The sequence below is a fragment of the Carica papaya genome, chromosome 3, assembly GCF_054855325.1.
Source record: "Carica papaya isolate Zhongbai chromosome 3, ASM5485532v1, whole genome shotgun sequence".
Lineage (NCBI taxonomy): Eukaryota > Viridiplantae > Streptophyta > Magnoliopsida > Brassicales > Caricaceae > Carica > Carica papaya.
Window position 1 is genome coordinate 13552042 of NC_142311.1, and position 19983 is coordinate 13572024.

Below are 19983 nucleotides of genomic sequence, written 5' to 3' on the forward strand. Positions count from 1 at the left end.
CTAAACCAAAATTTTTACCTATTTTTTTAAAAATTATTTTCAATTCATCATCAACTATTTTGTTCCTAATTTCACATTAAATAAAAATTTATTAATTTTTAATTATATTTTTATACATTTTTAAAATTTTAAAATTAATACTGGATCAAATTTCGGGACAGGTATTACAATTTAAATTAAATTTTGTGTTAAATAACTATAATAGTTATGTTTTTTTTTTTTTTAATAGCTACAGCAATTAGTTCAAATTTATAATTTATTAAATTTAAAATACTACTATTTAATTCAAAAATCATCAATTATATTTTACTTATGATTGTTAAAATTTATATTAAAATTTAAAATTCAGTACAGATTGAGCCAATCATATAACTCTGCTATCAAAAATTGTTCAGCACTAATAACGTTAATTAATTTAATAATAAATTTCTATATATTTAAGATTCCAACTATGTGAAAATACTACCGTTTACGTAAAAGATAAAAAATTAATTCACATCGACTAATTTAAATTTAAAATAAAAATAAATAAATTATCATAAATTCAAATATCACACAGATAATTTTGTTACTAACTTTCAAGCCCATTTGGCCATGATAGACATACAAGCCGCTCCTATAAGAAGTGCTGCACTGGCCATAGATTGAAGCTTTCCATTGCTCTGCATTCTAGGGTTCATGAAATCAGCAGCGAGGAGATCAACGAGTGACATGTATATCAAGATTCCAGCCGAGGCTGCGTTAAAGATTCCCTCGACAATGAGCGCCGTGGTGCTGTTTTCTTCGTACACATTTGATATTCCGATTCCAATTGCGATTCCAACTGGAGTAGTTAGAGAAAAAAAGATTGCCATGGTTGTGATAGTTCCGCATTTAAATTTTGCCTACAACAAATTACTCTTTTGGTTTAATTTTTTCTCAAACAAGTTAAAAATTCATGTTATTTCTAAAATAATTATAAAAAGAATAAAAGATGGGTTTTGTAGATTACCTGAGAAATGCAGCCACCGAGTCCCATGCCTTCAAAGAATTGGTGGAAGGTCAAGGCTCCCAACAGTGTTCTTACTGTGTCGACATCTTCAGAAGCACCCAGTGAAATTCCAATTATCACCGAGTGGACGATAATTCCCAGCTCCAAAACCTGCGTACCCAATTAAATATAAATTATACTTTGATTTTTTTTTTAATCAGAAAGGCTACTTTTGGTTTTGTATTTTTGTTTTTTTGAAGTTTTATTTTCCCAAATGATTAAAATAATCAAACCCAGATGGTTAAAATATCAAATATACATCTCATCGACTTTATATTAAAGGAAATAATTCAAATAAATCAATGAAAGTTTTGAGATTATAAAAAAAAAGGGGGTAACTAATCATAAGTACTAACCAACCTGTGAGATGACTCGGTGACGAAGAAGCTCTGACTGAGAGTCTGCAACCAAAGAGATCGAGCCATGAGCGTGGCCGTGAGTCGCATGAGTGTGAACCTGCACGGAGTTTCCACTTTCATCCCTAACTTTCTCCTCGTCTCCTGCATGAGTTCCGGCGCGCTTGACCGCTGACTTCTGGTAATAGCTGGTGGCAAAAGCGTCGATCATAAGAGTTACAATCGCGGACACCATGGCAATGAACCCAGTGAAAGGAAACCCCCATGCAGTCCCCTTTAAGCACGGAGATGTGAGTTTCTTAAAAGCATCGGGAAGAACGTGAATGAATCCAGTCGAAAGTATGACTCCGGCGGCGAAAGCTTTGATGATGAAGAAGATGTTCTTTTCCGGATGCAAAGCCGGGATAGTTTTGCCAAGAACTGGGAGACAAACTCCAATTGCACCCGCCACAAGAATCGAGAATATGGCTCCGATTTTGTATTTCAGTGCTGTACCTTTGTCTCCGGTGTTCTCCTCTGGGTCGCAGGTGCAATCTGCTCCGACGTGCTTTGAAACCAGAAGTAAAATCCAGCAGAAGAGAATTAGAAACTTGGCGTTCATGGCTATTACAAAGACTTCTAGTTGCAGAAGAGAAAATTGAAGGAAGAATATGAAGGGTTAAAGAATGAGTTCTGTGGTTATATCCAGAGAGAAACGAGTAGCCGTGTGAAAAGAGAGAAAATGTAGATGGTACAGATACATGATTCCACTTTTTTGAAGGAGTATCTCGTACAAGTTTGCAGTGAATTGTTGACTTGTCAACTATGAGCAAATTATGAAGTCATATGTATAAAATAAGGAACCCATATTTTATGTATTTGGAAATTTACGTACTATTAATCAGACAGATCAATTGAAATCAACTATAAATGGTAGAAGTAAGCTAAATATCAAGAATGAATAAAAAAATTTCGATCAATTCCAAGTTTAATCACATTGGGTTCTACGAACCCATTTGAAAAATTTCAAGACCAATTCTATTTATATAAAAATACAGGATGTTAGAAAGATCATAATGTCGACATAATGACAATTAAGAAAATTTCCACAATTAATCCTCATCTAAATGCTCTGTTTTTTTTTTCCATTTAAGGCTAATCTAGCTAAATAGTCAATATAGTTTGGTCAATCAATACATCACTCTATATCGACAAGTATCACCACAAATATGGATGCCAACTGGAAACTAGCGACAAATAAGGATATCCATCAATGTACATATGCATATATATATATATACATATACATATACATATACATATACGTACATATATATGTATGTACGTACGTTGAATAGGTTGGAGGGAGAGAGAGAGAGAGAGAACAATATTTATTCCGAAAATTGAGACTTATAATTGTTTACAATAGTATCATGCATACATTCATATTATTATTAAAATATGATATTATGTATTTTTCTTAATATCATGTGCCTTATTGGATCAAATTGTGCTAGAGGGCTCGAAGCCTAAGTCTAGTATTTATGTCCACCAAAAATGCAGTGTTTCATTAAAGCTGCTTATGTTTTGTTCCTCTACTACGGTCGCACGTGAACTCGTCCAAATGGGTATAAAAGCATCGCTTCTGCAATGGTTGATTATTTTGAAAATTCATCTTTGAAACCTAACAGGGTTTCTAGTGTTGCAGCTTACATTCTTTGTTTTCTTCACTGATTCAAGGTTCTTACCAGCTTCCTTTCTTCATATTTGTGATAAATCTTGATTAGATAGGAAGTTTAATCGATGAAAGTTTTATATTTTATTACATGGTATCAGAGCAAACTTATATATGGAGAGTGAAAATTCAAATCAAACTACTGCAAACCGAAACCCTAGCCCATTGAACAGAACAAACTTAGATTTTATGAATCCTGATAGCCCGTACTATGTAGAGAAGAATCTGAACTCTAGTACTATTCTGGTTCCTCAACCCTTAGAAGGAAATAATTACTACACATGGGCTCGCTCTATGAAACGAGCATTAAGAATTCAAAACAAGCTCGTGTTCATAGATGGAACCCTTACCGAGCCAATGGATCCCACTGATCCGCTCAAAGAATAGTGGTTACAGTGCAATGACATTGTAATCACTTTGATGCAGAACACCTTATCCCCAGAGATTAAGGCTAAAACCTTTTATGTGGACACCGCCCATCAGCTATGGCTTGATCTTGAATAAAGGCATGCTCAACAGAACACACCTAGGATATTTGAAATCAAGCAATCTCTTATAGAGCCAAGACCCAGTTATGGTTTATTTTGCTAAGCTAAAGAATTTAATTGATGAATTGGTGAACTATGAACCAATGCCCAACTGCACTTGTGGGGAAATGAAGACTGTGGTGGGATATCAGGATAGAGACTATATAATGAAATTTCTCATGGGTTTAGATGATTCCTACAAAGGAATGATAGGACAGATCCTCAAGATGAGACCCTTTCCTGGCATGAATGAGGTCTTTTCTATTATTCAACAAGAAGAAAAGCGAAGGCAACTCTCTCTGGATTTTATAGCTAACATGGCCATGGCTTTTAGCATTAAGGAAAATAATAAACCTGTTAAGCCCACAATTTTCAATAAAGGGAAATACTTTTGTAGGCACTGCAAGATGACTGGGCACTCGCTAGAAAGGTGATACAAAGCCAACCCAAATGCGCCAGTATGCTCCCATTGTAATAAATTAGGCCATACAGTTGAGACCTGTTACAAGTTGCAAGGTCAACCCAAGGGGCAAAAACAACAATCAAGAACTAGACAAGTAAATGTTAACCAAGTTTTTATTAATGAATCAGTTGAACAACAAAGTGAAAATGAACCTCCCTCACTAAAGAGGGAACAGTACAGCCAGTTGATGTCCCTCGTCCAACAAAACAGACCCATTGTTAACATGGTGCATTCCACTAGCGAGTCTTCTCAAGATCCTAACATGACAACTTTCATTGGTAAGCCTTTTTGGTTTAATACAAGTTCAATTAACATGGATGAAAACACACGTACTCCTTGGATTATAGACACAGGGGCTTTAGATCATATCATACATGCACACACCTGTACACTCAAATAACTTCAAATATTGAATCTGATGTAGTTTTACCAAATGGGGAAAAAGTTAAACTATCACACATTGGGATAGTAAAACTGAATGATAGATTACTGTTGAATGATATGTTGTGTGTTCCCACTTTTAATTTTAATCTGATATCAGCTAGTAAAATAGCACATGATGCCAAATGTTGTTTAATTTTTTCACAACAACATTATATTATTCAGGACTTTATGACTAGGAAGACTTTTGGAGTGGGTGAAGTTAAACATGGGTTGTATGAGCTCAAGGATTTTAAAGGCTTGAAAGATTAAGGCCACCATTTTTTTTGTGGGATCAGCTGCTTTAGGACCTATAAAGGAAGAAGACCCTTTTGACATTTGGCACTACAGGCTCGGGCATCCCTCCTACTCTAAGACAGTTGTTGGTTTGAATTTACGTCAGTCAGAAAATTATAAATTGTGCACTGTATACCTGTTAGCTAAGATGCACAGGCTGCCTTTTTATGATAGTGGCATTAGAGCTAAAAATTATTTTGATATGATACATTGTGATGTATGGGGACATTATAGTAAAGTTTCACATGATGAATATAAGTATTTTTTAACCATTGTGGATGATTACAGTAAATGCACATAGATATACATGATGAAATCTAAGGTTGAAACAAGCCATAGTTTACAACACTTTTGTGTTTTTGTTGAAAGACAGTTTAACAGAAAAGTGAAGGTTATCATAAGTGATAATAGGAAAGAATTTAAAATGGGAAACTTTTATGATGATCAAGGAAGAGTGCACCAAAGGAGCTGTATGGAAATCCCTCAACAAAATGGATGGGTAGAATGGAAGCATTAGCAGATACTAAACACAACAAGGGCATTGAAATTTCAAAGCGGTTTGGATGACAGGCGTTGGAGTGATTTTATCCTTACTGTAGTATATCTAATAAATAAAATCCCCTCATCTGTTACAGGGAACAAAACTTCCTTTGAGCTGGTGTATAAGAAGAAGCCCAGGTATGATCATTTAAAGGTTTTTGGATGTTTGGCTTTTGCTACTACTTTGACAGGTGACAGACTCGAGTTTAATGCTAGAGCTAGAAGATGTATATTTCTTGGATATTCTTTTGCAATAAAAGGATACAGATTGCTTGATGAAATGACAAGTAAGGTCTTTGTATCCAGAAATATAATTTTTCACGATAAAATTTTCCAATGCACGAAGAGAAAAGAACCAGTAGAACAACCCTCAACAATACTGCCTCTTACTGAGTACACTAACACCAAACCTTGGGTGCCTCCACACGTGCATGAGGAGATAAAAAAACAGTATAGTGGAAGAAGGAAATGGCCAAATTAATGAAAAAGAATAGAATACTGATAGAGGACATAATCTTGAAGAACATGAAGATAACCTGGAATCTAGAAGAGAAGATACAACCATCATTAACAACACACCAAGGAGAAAATCCACTAGAATGAGAAAGAGACCAGAATACCTAAAGGATTACATCTGTGAATAGATTTTAGATCACAATCCAGAATCAGAAAATGAAAGGTAGAGCAAAGAAGCTAATTCTGCAATACCCATATCCATGACCATTGGGTACCGCAGGGTTAAGGGGGCACACAAAATTTTTTTACACAGTATAACTCTGCAAAGGGAGCTAGAATCCTTTGCAAAAGCCAACCAAAACATAGCTTGGAAGATTGCCATGATAAATGAGCTACAAGATTTAGAAGAAAACAAAACATGGAAAGTTGTAAATTTGCGACCCCAAAAGAGAGCCCTTGGTTGTAAGTGGGTCTATAAAATCAAATATAAAGCTGACGGATCAGTTGAGAGATATAAGGCTAGGTTAGTAGCTAAAGGTTATACACAAAAAGAAGGTTTAGATTACTATGAAACCTTCTCACCCATGGTAAAAATTACCATTGTTAAGATGCTTCTAGCTCTTGCAGCAATGAAGGAATGACACTTATATCAATTTGATGTGAATAATGCATTCCTACATAGGATCTAAAAGAAGAAGTATACATGGAGTTACCACCTGAGCATTCAAAAGGGAAAGAAGGAAAAGTTTGCAGATTGTTGAAGAGTCTATATGGATTGAAACAAGCCTCAAGGCAATGGTATGCCAAATTCTCAGAATTCATTCTCAAACAAGGTTTTACTCAATATAAGGCTAATTACAGCCTCTTCATAAAGAGTCAAGGTAAAAGCTTTACAACCCTTCTTATCTACGTTGATGATATTATAGTTGCTAAGAATGATAAAAGAATCATCGATGAACTTAAAGATAGAATGAATAGTGAATTCCAAATCAAGGATTTGGGAATAATAAAATATGTTCTTGGTATTAAAGTAGCTAGATCGAAGAAGGGAATACACATATGTCAAAGGAAATACACCCTTGATTTGTTGAAAAATTCAGTAATGCTTGGAAGAAGAACTTCAATTCTGCCTTTAGATCAGAATGTAAAGTTGTCCAGGGATCAAAGTGAGTTAATAACATATCCAAAATTATATAAAAGGCTTATCAACAAACTCATGCATCTTACTTTAACCAAACCATATTTGACATATTTAGTATTAAGTCAATTTATAGAAGACCCTTGAGAGATACATTTGAAAGCAGCCCACAAAGTATTGAGGTACCTCAAATCCACACCGGGGCAGGGGCTGTCTTACTCCAGCACATCTGATTTGATATTGAAGGCCTATTCTAATAGTGACTGAGCTGGTCGCCTGGATACTAGAAGATCCGTCATTGGATATTGTGTTTTGCTTGGGCAATCTCTAATCTCATGGAAGTCCAAGAAGCAACATACCATATCAAGGTCATCTGTAGAAGTTGAATATAGTGTTATGGTAAGTGTTTGCTGTGAGTTCACCTGGATCAAGTATTTATTAGAAAATTTCAAGCTGGACCATAAAGGACCAACTATGTTTTATTGTGATAACAAGGCTGTTATCCACATAGCAGTGAACCCAGTATTTCATGAAAGAACGAAGGATATTGAGCTTGATTGCCATCTCATTAGGAAAAAAATTCAAGAAGGCAGTGTTGTAAGTAAACATGTTACAAGCAGAGTGCAGCTTGCAAATATTTTAACTAAAGCCTTATCAAGCTGGTTGCTCAAGGAACATATGAAAAAGATAGGAGCAGAAAATGTCTACTCTCCATCTTGAGGGCAGATGTTATTAGATCAAATTGTGCTAGAGGGCTCGAAGTCCAAGTCTGGTATTTATGTCCACCAAAAATGCAGCGTCTCATTAAAGCTGCTTGTGTTTTGTTCCTCTACTACGGTCGCACGTGAACTCATCCAGATGGGTATAAAAGCATCGCTTCTGCAATGGTTGATTATTATGGAAATTCATCTTTGAAACCCTAATAGGGTTTCTAGTGTTGTAGCTTCCGTTCTTTGCTTTCTTCACTGATTCAAGGTACTTACCAACTTCCTTTCTTCATATTCGTGATAAATCTTGATTATATATGAAGTTTAATCGATGAAAGTTTTATATTTTGTTACATGTAAAACTAATAATTATTTACAAGAATATCATTTAATTTTTACAAGAAATACCATTTTTTATTTATTTGAGAAACTTCCTAGAACATTTATTTGATAGCTGAGTTTATATACATTTATATATGTGTGTGTGTGTATATATGTCATCAAATAAAAGTTTATTACTTTCCAAAAAATCATATATATTTTTTAATTGGGTTTATTTATTACTTTTCCAGAAAAACATATATAAAAGTTTGTTTACATATATACATAAAGAAAAAAAATAAGAAAGAATAAAGTATTTTTAGGGGAAAAAAAACAAAATGTATGTCATTAGCTTTTGAAAAGTAAGGTTGAGAATGACCAATAGTTGAATTCAAATTTTTATGTGATTGAGCCTACAGTTGCAAATCACACGCTTTTATTTTTATTTTTTCTGAAAATGCAAATTTATATTTTTATTCTATTTATGTATTTTTTTAAAAAAAATATGAATTAATTAAGTTAAATGTCTAAAGGCCCGGAACTTAAAGGACATGAATTTATATTTTAAATGCGGAAGCAAACAATAATGTTAGGATTTACATTCCTTACGTAGTAAATTAGAATGCCCAATAAGGCTACAGGAATGTCCCTTCTACAGCGGTTTGTAAACAGAAATGAATAAATGATTAAAACAAGTAAATAAATATCCTAAGGGTTAACCTCCACTAGCACTTGACGGAATCCAGGATGTTAATCTACTCACAACTCTCCTACTAATCAGGATCTAGATCTTGGTCTTCTTTATCTGAAATGGTTAATAAAAAAGTGAGCTACACTAACCCAGTAAGAATATCACGCTAATCACTGAGACAGAAAATCGAAGGTTTATAAAAATCATAAAATAACTAATGGAACCCTTAATTTGAGTAAATTCATTTAACACAAAAAAACTGTTTATTCTATATTTACCGTTGCGAGTTTTTCAGAAAACGATATATGAAGACAATAAATTCGAATATCATTCTTATGATACATTTACATGAATAATAACAATAAACTTACCTCATTTCCTGCTTACCGGTACCTCTAGGGGTCCATAGGGATATTTTCCCACTCGTGAACCCAATATATAAATTTGTCAATTAACCCATCCGTTCCCATACCCCATCCGGTAATGGACGCCAAATACACCATCATCTCAATACCCCGTTTGGTATGAGGGTGAACCATATCTCACAAACCCTTTCAGTACGGGACTTCTCAGCCCCGTCCAACTGAAATAATGTCTACAGTAGGATTCTTTATGTACCAAGTCTGTCTACCATTTTCCAAGGTACCTAGTAAGCCTTTCATATATAGATTTTCATCAACAATACAACCACCAATCGTATACCAACATCTTATTTTATATTCACATATCAATCAAATAACATTTGAGCAAATAGTACAATTTCATACGTCAACTATTAAGAACGTAATTAGGGCCTTAATTTCAAATCAGTTAATCAGATGAAAATCACGATTAGCCAATCAATAAATTAGAAAGTAATTTAAAAAATAATAATTTAAATCATTGTAAAGGCCCGGAACTTAAATGAAAATAAAGTCATAAATTAAATGCGAAAGCGAAATAATAGAGTTAGAGTTTACATTTCTTACACAATAATTTAGAATGCCCAATAGGGTTATGAAAATGTCTCTTCTAAAAGAACAAATGAAAATTAAAGAAATAAATAAAAGACAAATAATTAAGCAATCCTAGGACGACCTTTACTAGCTCTTAAAGGGAATCCGAGTGGTGAACTATTCACAACCCTCTTATTGATCGGGATCTGGATCTTGGTCCTCTTGATCTGAAATAGTTAATGAAAGAGTGAGCTACACTAGCCCAGTAAAAATATCACACTAATCACAGATACAGAAAACCGAAGATTGATAGAAATCAGAAAAACAACCAATGGAGCCCTTAATTTATTGTAAATTCATTTACTATAAATAAAGTTATTTATTTCATATTTATGTAACAAGTCTCTCCAACAATAACTTATGAAAACTCATATTCAAGCTCTATTATTTATTACATAGAAGATAACAAGAAACGATTATTTTACATTTTTACATGTTTACCGGTACCCCTGGGAGTTTATAGGGATGTCCTCCTACTCGTGAACCCAATATCCAATTAAACAGTTAATCGACCGTCTCCATACCCCGTCCGGTATAGGTGCCAAACATGCCACCACCTCAATACCTCGTCCGGTATGAGCGTGAACCATATCTCATAAACCTTCCTGGTAAGGGACTTCCCAACTCCATTCAACTTAGGTAACGTTCATGGTACTATTCCCTATGTACCGGGCCTATCCACCATTTTCCAGATACCCAGTAAGTCTTTCCTATACAAATTTCCATCAGCATAATAATCAACCATGCAATAACTATATCTCATTTTATACTCACCGTTCACTTAAATAACAATATAGTTTCACACTGCAAAATAACCAATGACCAGGATACTGGCACACAATGCAGGAAAAATAAATAACAAAATAACTAAAAAGACCCTAAAAATCATTAATTGAGTTACGCATAATATAATAGCAAACAAATATAGGCAATATAGAAAAAATAAACAAGAAATCAAAATGATTATGAACTAACTAGTTTCGGCTCCACTAGTGATCTGTAATTATTTTTAGAGTTCTCTAATTTTTTTCATAAAAATACACAATTATTAATTATTAAGCTTCAATTTGCCATAATGGAGAAAATGGTGAGGGATCCTTACCCGAATCGGTATCCGAAATACTAAACTTTCTACTGCGCCTACTGGCAGTCCTCAAGTTTTCTGAATTATCCATGCGAAATTCAAAACATTTGTCACATATCTAAAAATACCCTAAGAATCCAAAATTGGTGAAAAAAAAATCATTTCCGACCAATTTCAGAGTTTCAGCACGGCGACGACACCACAGCTTGCGGTGACGATTTAACTCGACCTGGCTGTTTTTGGCCAGTTTTGGACAGTTTCAACCGATTTTATACGTATCCTTACGAAAAAACATGTTATGGGGCCTCAGTTGGCCAAAAAATTAGAAAACAAAAACCTATCGGTGGTCGAATTTTTTGAGTGCGGTGGCTCCGCCAGCTCACCTTCGCAGCTGGGAGTTGTATTTGGTCAACCTTTAGAAAACAGAACGGTGAACACAACAGTAAAAAAATCGTATGAAACAAGAAACAAAAGGAGGCTCATTGGAGGAGGTTGCAGGTTTTTCTCACGGCAGCATCACCAGACTTTGCCCGAGATTTTCAGCTCACCCACCATTCCTTTTGCTCCAATTTGGGTATGAGGGTGCTTGAAATAAAATTCTAAGTGAATAGGAGAATTTTTACCTTTTTGGCGGTCGGAGGTGACTCCGGTGCAGCGGCAGTCGGCAGTCGGCTCCCTTCTCCGGCGACTAGTTCTTCTTCTCCAAGAGAAAGCTGACGACAAAGGTTTGGGTTCAATGTGATGCAAAATATTTATACTCATCTCACGTTAATCTGGACCGTTCATCACGTTTGATCTCGACCATCCGATCGCGTTTAAAGAAAAAATGAATATGGATCGTTCATCGCGATTTGATCTCCATCGTCCGATCGCATTTAAAAGGAGAATAAATTTGGGCTGTCCATGCACACGGGATCAAACCTGGGCTGTTCGATCGCAGGGCAATGGATCGACCGCATGGCATCGATGTCAGCGTGCCTTACCACACGGCGTGCTCCGATTCGTCAGGATTTCTAATTGGGCGGTCTTATATGGCAAAAATATTTTTATTTGCACTCTAACCCCCAATTTTTAATTTTTCTTTCAAAAACACCATCTGAACCCAAATTTTCACCCATTTTTCTTAAAATTATTTTCAATTTCATCCCTAACCTATATTTTTCATAAATTCAGCAAAAAATTAAAATCAATTAATTTAAAAATAATTTTTTATATATTTAAAATATTAAAATTAATATTCGACTAAATTTTGGGTTTGGGTATTACAACAAGGTAGAACAATAAGTAATTTAGGCAATATATGAAAATAAATAAGCAACACAGACGAGATAGGACAATCTTACACTAATCAGTTTCTGCTTCCATTAGTGACCTATAATTATTTATATAATTTTTTTTTTTTCACAAACACAAGATATTCGATTATTAAGCCTTAATTTACTATAACAAGGAGTAGAGTGAGGGATTCTTACCCGAATCGGTGTTTTGAAATGTCATGTTATCTACTATATCTCCTAACGGTCCCTGAGTTTTCTAAATTTTTTCTGTGAAAATTAAAATACCCGTCATGTACCCAAAAATATCCCAAAAAATTAAAATCGATGTTGAAAAACCTTTCCAGCACATTTTAGGGTTTTGGCACGGTGGCTCTGCCGTACTCTAGTGATTCACCTCAGCTTAGCCGATTTTGGCCAGTTTTGGCTGATTTTAGCTGGTTTTACATGTATCCCTGTAAAAAATATATTAGGAAGCCTCGGTTGGTCGGAAAGGTTAAAAACAGAAACCTATCGACGGGGGGAGGGGAGGATCTCTAGGTGCGGCAGCTCCGCCGATCTACATTCGCAGCTAGGGTTCTTTTTCGACTAACTTACACCAGAAAGAAACGATGAACACGGTGCTCAAAGAATCATGTGAAACGGGAAATCAAAAACGGGTCATTAGAAAGGGTTTTTGGTTTTGTCCACGTCGGCTGCATCGGGCTTTACCCGCAGTTTTTGGCTCACCCACCATTCTTTTGTTATGATATGGACATGGAGAGACTTGGAATTGAATTCTGAGTAGAAAGGGAAATACTTTACCTTTTTCGGCGGTCGACGGTGGTTTTGGTGTGGCAAGCAGCCAGTGGTCGGCCTCCTTCTCCTACATCTGGTTCTTCTTCTCCAGCGAGAGCTGGTGCAGCTAGGGTTAGGGTTCTATGGAACGCAATGCTTGATACCCACCTCGTATTGATCTAGGTTTTTCGTTCGGGAATACATGGTCATCTCTCGTCCATTAGATCTATCTTATTCGGGGAATGAATCCGGACTACATGATCGAATTGAATCTGATCATTCGATCACATCTAAAGAGAGAATGTATCTAGGCCTTTCACACACGCGGGATGAGATCTAGATCGTCGGATTGCCAGACACATAGATTGCTCGTGTGGCCTCCCGTGTGAAGCCGATGTCAAGAAGGTTGCCACATGGCATGTTCTGCTTCACCGGAACTGCTGACCAGGCGGTCCCACGTGGCCAAACTTTCTATTTTTACTATTTAACTTCCTATTTTTAATTTCTCTTTCAAAAACACTCCCCAAATTCAAAATTTTACACATTTTCTCCAAAATTATTTTTAATTTCAGCTCTATTTCAATTTTTTTAAAATCCAATAAAATTGAATTGAAATAAATTAAATTAATTATTTATATAATTTATTATAAATAAAAATAATTATTTCGATCTGATTTTTGGGACTGAGTATTACAAAATAGATAAAATAATTTTTTCTATTGTCAAATAGTTAGTATTTGATTGAATTAATCCTATATATCTATTATGATGTCTCAACTGTATGCATCACTGCACTTGTTGGAGAGAACTATAAAAGATTTGGATAGTGTTGGATTTAAATATTGAATATGTAATACCCAAGGCTGAAAATCAGCCCGGGATAAATTTTTCTATTTTATTTATTTATAAAAAATTATATAAATAATAAATTTAATTTATTTTAAATTAATTTTATTGAATTTTTGAGAAAAAAATAAATTAAGGACGAAATTAAAAATAATTTTAGAAAAAGAGGGTGAAGTTTTTGAAAGAAAATTTGAAAATCGGGGGTAGAATTGCAAAAAGAAGAAATTCGACGACATATGACGGTTTAGTCAGTAGCCCGAGCGAAACAGAGCATGCCGCGTGACAACCTCACTAACATCAGCACCACACGAGCGATCTGCGTGCCCGACGATTCGACAATCTAGATCTCATCCCGCATACATGAACGGTCCAAATGAGTTCCTTATTTGGGCGCGATTGAACAGTCAGATTCAATCTGATCATGCGGTCCAGATTCATTTCCCAAATAAGATAGATCCAACGGATGAGAGAGGACCATGAAGCTCTGACTGGACGGCCCAGATCGACTCGGGATGGGTGTTTAAACATCACATTTTAAGGAATCCTAACCCTAGCCGCACTTACCCTCGTCAAAGAAGAAGAATCAGACGTCGGAGAATGAGACCGACCACCGGTTGCTATAGCACCAGAGCTACTGCTGACCACCAAAAAAGGTAAAAATTTTCCTTTCCCGCTCGGAATTTAATTTCGAGCTTTCCTGTAGCCATATCAGAGTAAAGGGACGACGGGTGAGCCGAAAACTGCAGCCAAAACCCGATGGAGCTATCACAGCTAAAACTTTAAACCCTCTCTGATAACCCCATTCTCATTTTCCGTTTAACACAATTCTTTGATCATTGTGGTCACCGTCCCTTTCTGTGCAGGTTAGCCAAAGAAGAAACCCCAGTCGCAAAGGAGAATCGGCGAAGCCGCCGTACTTGGACCCCCCTGCCGTAAGTTCAGTTTTTTGATATTGTTGGCCAACCGAGGCTTCCTAACATGTTTTTCACATGGATACATGTAAAACTGGCTAAAATCGGTCAAAATTGACCAGACCGAGGCAAACCGCCGCTGTCCCGAAACCTTAAAATTGGCCGAAAAGGGTTTTAAACATTGATTTTCAGTTTTTTGAGTATTTTTGGGTACGTGACGAGTATTTTAATTTCTGTAAAGAAGATTCAAGAAACCTGGAGCCTGTCAGGAGGCGTAATGGATAGGACAGTATTTCGAAACTCATATCCGGGTAAGGATCCCTCACTCTATTCCCTGTTAAGGTAAATAGAGGTTTAATAAATCGATAATCTTATGTTTTTTAAAAAAATTAAAAAAATTCTAACAATAATTATAGGTCACTAGTGGAGCAAAAAAATTGGTCAGTGTACGATTTCCCTAAGCTCGTCCATGTGTCTATTTATTTTTCTATACTGCCTAAATTACTTATTCTTTTGCCATATGATTTAAATTATTATATTTAACTGTTTTCTCGTTATTGATTGTCTAATTGTGGTTTTTATTTGATTGACTTATTTGAAATAGAGACCCTAATTATGTTTTTTAATTGTTAAAGTATAAAAAATATATTGTTTGCTTAAATACCATTTGATTGATCTGCGAATATAAAATGAGATGTTAGTAGGTGATTGGCGATTGTTTGTTGATAAGGATCTATATGTGAAAGGCTTACTAGGTACCCTAGGAATTGGTAGACGAGCTTGGTACATGGGGAGTCCCTACTGTGGACATTACCTCAATTAGACGAGGCTGAGAAGTTCCATACCAGAAGGGTTTGAAAGATATGGTTCACCCTCATACTGGATGGGGTATTGAGGTGATAGTGTGTTTGGTGCCCATTATCGAACGAGGTACGGAGACGACTTAGTTAATTGAAAAATCTAGATATTGCGTTCACGAGTAATGAGATATCCATATGGATCCTCAGGAGTCCCAATAAGCGGGTAAAAAGAGAGAATGACCGACTTTACTCACTTGCACATGAAATTATAAATGTTATATTGGTGTTTGTCTTATAGGTTGGTTTTGAAAAATTCGTAACAGTAAATATAAAAATAATGTTTTGATATTAAATGAATTTACTTAAATTACGGGCTCCATTAGTTATTTTGTTATTCTTACCAACCTTTATTTTTCGTATCAATGATTAAAGTGATATTCTTACTGGGCTAATGTAACTCACCATTCTATTAACCATTTCATATCAAAAAGACAAAGATTTAGATCCTGATCAACAGGAGATTTGTGATTAGATTACCTTCCAGACCCAATCAAGTGCTAGTGGAGTTTAACCCCTAGGATATTTATTTACTTTTTTTAATCATTTTATTCGTTTCTTTTTACGAACCACTATAGAAGGAATATTCCCGTATCCTTATTAGGTGTTCTAATTTACTGTGTAAGAAATGTAAATCCTAACATTATTATTTGCTTTCGCATTTAAAATATAAACTCATGTCTTTTTAAATTCCAGACCTTTATAGTTGGTATCAAAGACGCGTTCCTCGGAACCATTCCTTACACAGATACTTAAAAACACCAAATATAAGTTGTCATTCAACCCTTCCTAGTGAAATACAAGTATAAAGATATGAGGAGAGGAATGCTCCCACTAAACCGAGCAACCCAGGATGGGTCGCTTCGGGAGAATGTTGATCAACTCTTTGAGATGCTTGAGAGACTCATCTCTACCCAGCAGGCTCAAGAGAAAAGGAGGGAGCTGTCTAACCCTCCCTTGTTGCCACAATTTGAGCCACTTTTACAGCGGAAAGGTTCGAAGCCACCCTGGTACAACCCTACTCCTCCACCGTATCATTTAGCATTCCTACAGGGCCACCCAGCCCCTCCCCAACACAATCCAGTTCCTCTTCCACGGGATCCAATTCCACCCATGATGGACTTAGATTACATTAAAAGGTATAAAAGACTAAACTCATCTATCTTTATAGGGGCATCCTCTTTTGAAGAGGCCGAGTATTGGTTAGTTGAGACAGAGAAGACCTTCACGAATCTTGAGGTGGTTCTTAAACAGAAGGTGGTACTTGCCACCTATATGCTTGTGGGAGATGCAGGTCACTGGTGGTAGCTCAAGCAGGCAACCCTACCCGTTCTAGTCACTTAGGAACAGTTCTTGATGAACTTTAATGTAGAATACTTTCTAGAGCACTTTCGACATCTGAAGGATATGGAGCTCTAACACATGATACAGGGTGATATGACAGTGTCAGAGTATACCCGGAGGTTTCTAAAGTTGGGCTAGTATTCCCTCAAGAGTATAATGGATGAAGGCAGAAAGGCAAAGAAGTTATAGTGGGGTCTCCATCCTGAGATAATACAGCAGCTGTACGTATTTGAGCTCAATACCTACTCAGTCGTTCTGGACAATACACAACTAGTAGAGTGGAACCTTCGTATCTTTCCTCCAGCAATAGAAAATTTCAGACCCCTAGTTCCATACAGTAGGCCAATACTTATTGTGCCAGTTCAGAAGAATAAAAGACCTAGGTTAGTGACTTAGAATCCTCCTTAGGCTCCAGCAACAAGAGACGGTAGGACTTGTCAGCACTGTGGTAAGGATCATGGGAACCGACCCTGTTATCGTCTCAGTAATATCTTCCGCATATGTAGGAGTGTCCAACACTATGCAAGAGAGTGCCCGCGAAATCAGAATTAGGTCAGACCTCCTATCCAGGGTAAAGTTTACAACCTCAATCAGTAGGATGCTGAAACTAACCCAGACATGATATATGATACGTGCACTATCTGTAATCACCTCGCACATATTTTAATTGATACCGGTGCTTCACACTCATTTGTCTCACATATTTTTGCAAAAAACTTAATTCTATATTGTTTCTATCTGCTCTTGGGAGTAGGACACTAATAGGGGAGGTTATATACAAATCTTGTATCATAGGCATAGCAGATAGAAAACTAAGTGTAGATCTAATAGAGATAGACACAGGGAATTTTTTATCTATCACACCACTGTAGATTGTTTCACCAAGAAACTTGTATTCAACCCTCCTAATGAAGAGTTATTTATAAATTAATAAAAATTTTAAGTATTATTTCCTCATAAAAATTGCCTCATTGATGTGACACTTTTACTCGTTTGTTTTTTCCATAATAGGCGGACCTAAAAAAGAAGTTTGCATTCAAAAAATTCTTGTGATCCGAGACTTTTCATATGTGTTCCTTGATAAACTACTTAGACTGCCAGTGGACAGAGCAGTTGAGTTCACCATAGACTTTCAGCCTAATACCCCGCCTATCTCAGTCGCCTCTTACCGCATGAGTTATGTAGAGATGGAAGAGCTGAGAAAACATATCAAGAAATTGCAAGATAATGGGTTCTTCTGACACAATGTATCTCTTTTGGGTGCTGGAGTCATGTTTGCAAAAAAAAGAGATGGGACCCTGAGACTATACATCGACTACAGGGGATTGAACAGAGACACGATCAAGAATAAGTACCATTTCCCCATAATTGTTGACCTTTTTGACTAGTTACAAAGTGCACAAGTTTTTTCTAAGATAGACTTGTGTTCAGGTTACCATCAGGTAAAGATTAGGGCAGAAAACATTTCTAAGACAGCCTTCAGAACCCGGTACGGACACTATGAGTTTCTGGTCATGCTTTTTGGGTTAACCAATGCACCGGCTATATTTATGCATTTGATGAACAAAATTTTTAGATAATTTCTAGATCAATTCGTCATTGTGTTTATCGATGATATCCTGATTTATTCAAAGAGCAGAGAGGAACATGCTTAGGTTTTATAAGTTCTCAGGGAAAAGAAATTATATGCAAAATTGAGCAAGTGTGGGTTCTGACTCGAGCAGACTACCTTTCTAGGGTATATCATATCAAAGGATTGAGTGTCAGTGAACTCCGAGAAAGTTGAGGCAGTACTTGGTTGAGAGAAATTGACTTCGGCTAAGGAGATTCATAGCTTTATGGGAATGACAGGTTATAGTACTTCATTTTTTTTTTATAGTTCTATGAACAGATTTATATAATTATGCATGAATCTGTATTGATGCTTTATTACATTGCCCTTTAGGAGATGATCTCATAGACCTTACATATCGGAATCATATATCATTGATATTTGTTTTTTTCTCTTTCTCTCATACTTCCATTTATCTGCATACTTTTCGATTTTGCTTCACAACTTATAATTAGATTTCTTTTTCTTTTTTTTTTATGGAAAAAAAATTCAGTTGCTACAATGATATGACCAATATATCATATCTTGACTGATTCTTTGGATCCAGATAATGCGAAGCAATGAGTTGGTTATTCGTGCTTGCTATAGCTATTAGTTCCTAATATAATTATAGGTCAGTTCATTTTTTTGAATTCTAATGCTAAAAATAAAAAAAAAACCAACGAGTCGCACACTAAGCATAGCAATTATATCAAAGGATCAATGGAATTTTTATTCAACCTTATAGAATTGTAGAATTGATCATTTTTTTTGATTGAACATAAAAAAAGAATGAAATAATTTGTCTTTTTTTTTATCACTGGATAGTACTGCATGTTTGCGGAAGGGTTTTCTAGTCTAACCACTCCTTTGACCCAACTCACAAAAAAAAGAACATTAAGTTTGAATAGAACGAGAATTGCGAACTGAGTTTTATCGAACTCAAGAAGCGGTTGACTATTGCACCCATTTTGGCTCTATTGAATGGGATCGGTGGATACAAGTGTATAGTGATGCCTTTTATTTGGGATTTGGTTGTGTTCTGATGCAGCATGGGAAGGTCATAGCCTATAGGTCCAAGCAGTTGAAGAGTCATGAAATGAATTACCCCACTCATGACTTAGAATTGGCTGCCATTATCCACGCTTTGAAGACTTGCCATCACAACTTATATGGGGAGAGTTTTGAGATTTAAACAGACCATAAAAGCTTGAAGTATATATTCACTCAAAAGGATCTCAACATGTGTCAGAGATGTTGGATAGAACTCTTCAAGGACTACGATGATAAGATTTTGTATCACCCGAGAAAGGATAATATGGAAGTTGACACGCTCAGTAGAAAAAGTACAGATATGTTGGCTCACTTAATGGTTTTTGAATGTAGGGTAATAAGGGCTACATAGCAAATATGACTTCAGGACTTAAAAAGACTTATATTTTTTGCCCATCTGACAGTTCAACCCGAACTGATTTAGAGAATGAAGAAAGTACAATTGACTAATGCCACCTAGTAGCTCTTAGGAAGGGTGCAGAACAGGGGGTAAATCATGAATTCAGGGTCTCTGCCGACAGATAGCTCAGATTTCAAGACAGGGTGTGTGTTTTAGATGATAGTGAACTGAAAATGGACATCATGACAGAG

General features: G+C 35.9%; 1 protein-coding gene across 2 annotated transcripts; it reads right to left on the reverse strand.

Annotated features, from left to right (window-relative positions):
* Positions 1-512: 512 nt before the first annotated feature.
* On the reverse strand, positions 513-2247 carry LOC110821850 (zinc transporter 5-like). 2 transcript variants are annotated; one of them, XM_022051821.2, is made up of 3 exons: positions 1391-2247; positions 992-1141; positions 513-823 (listed from the first exon to the last, which is right to left on the reverse strand). In XM_022051821.2, the coding sequence occupies exons 1-3, from the start codon at positions 1985-1987 to the stop codon at positions 719-721; spliced, it is 852 nt and encodes a 283-aa protein (XP_021907513.1). In that variant the 5' UTR covers positions 1988-2247; the 3' UTR covers positions 513-718. The 2 variants fall into 2 exon arrangements, with proteins under 2 accessions (XP_021907513.1, XP_021907512.1); XM_022051820.2 differs by having other exon boundaries at positions 513-884; positions 1391-2233.
* Positions 2248-19983: the final 17736 nt, after the last annotated feature.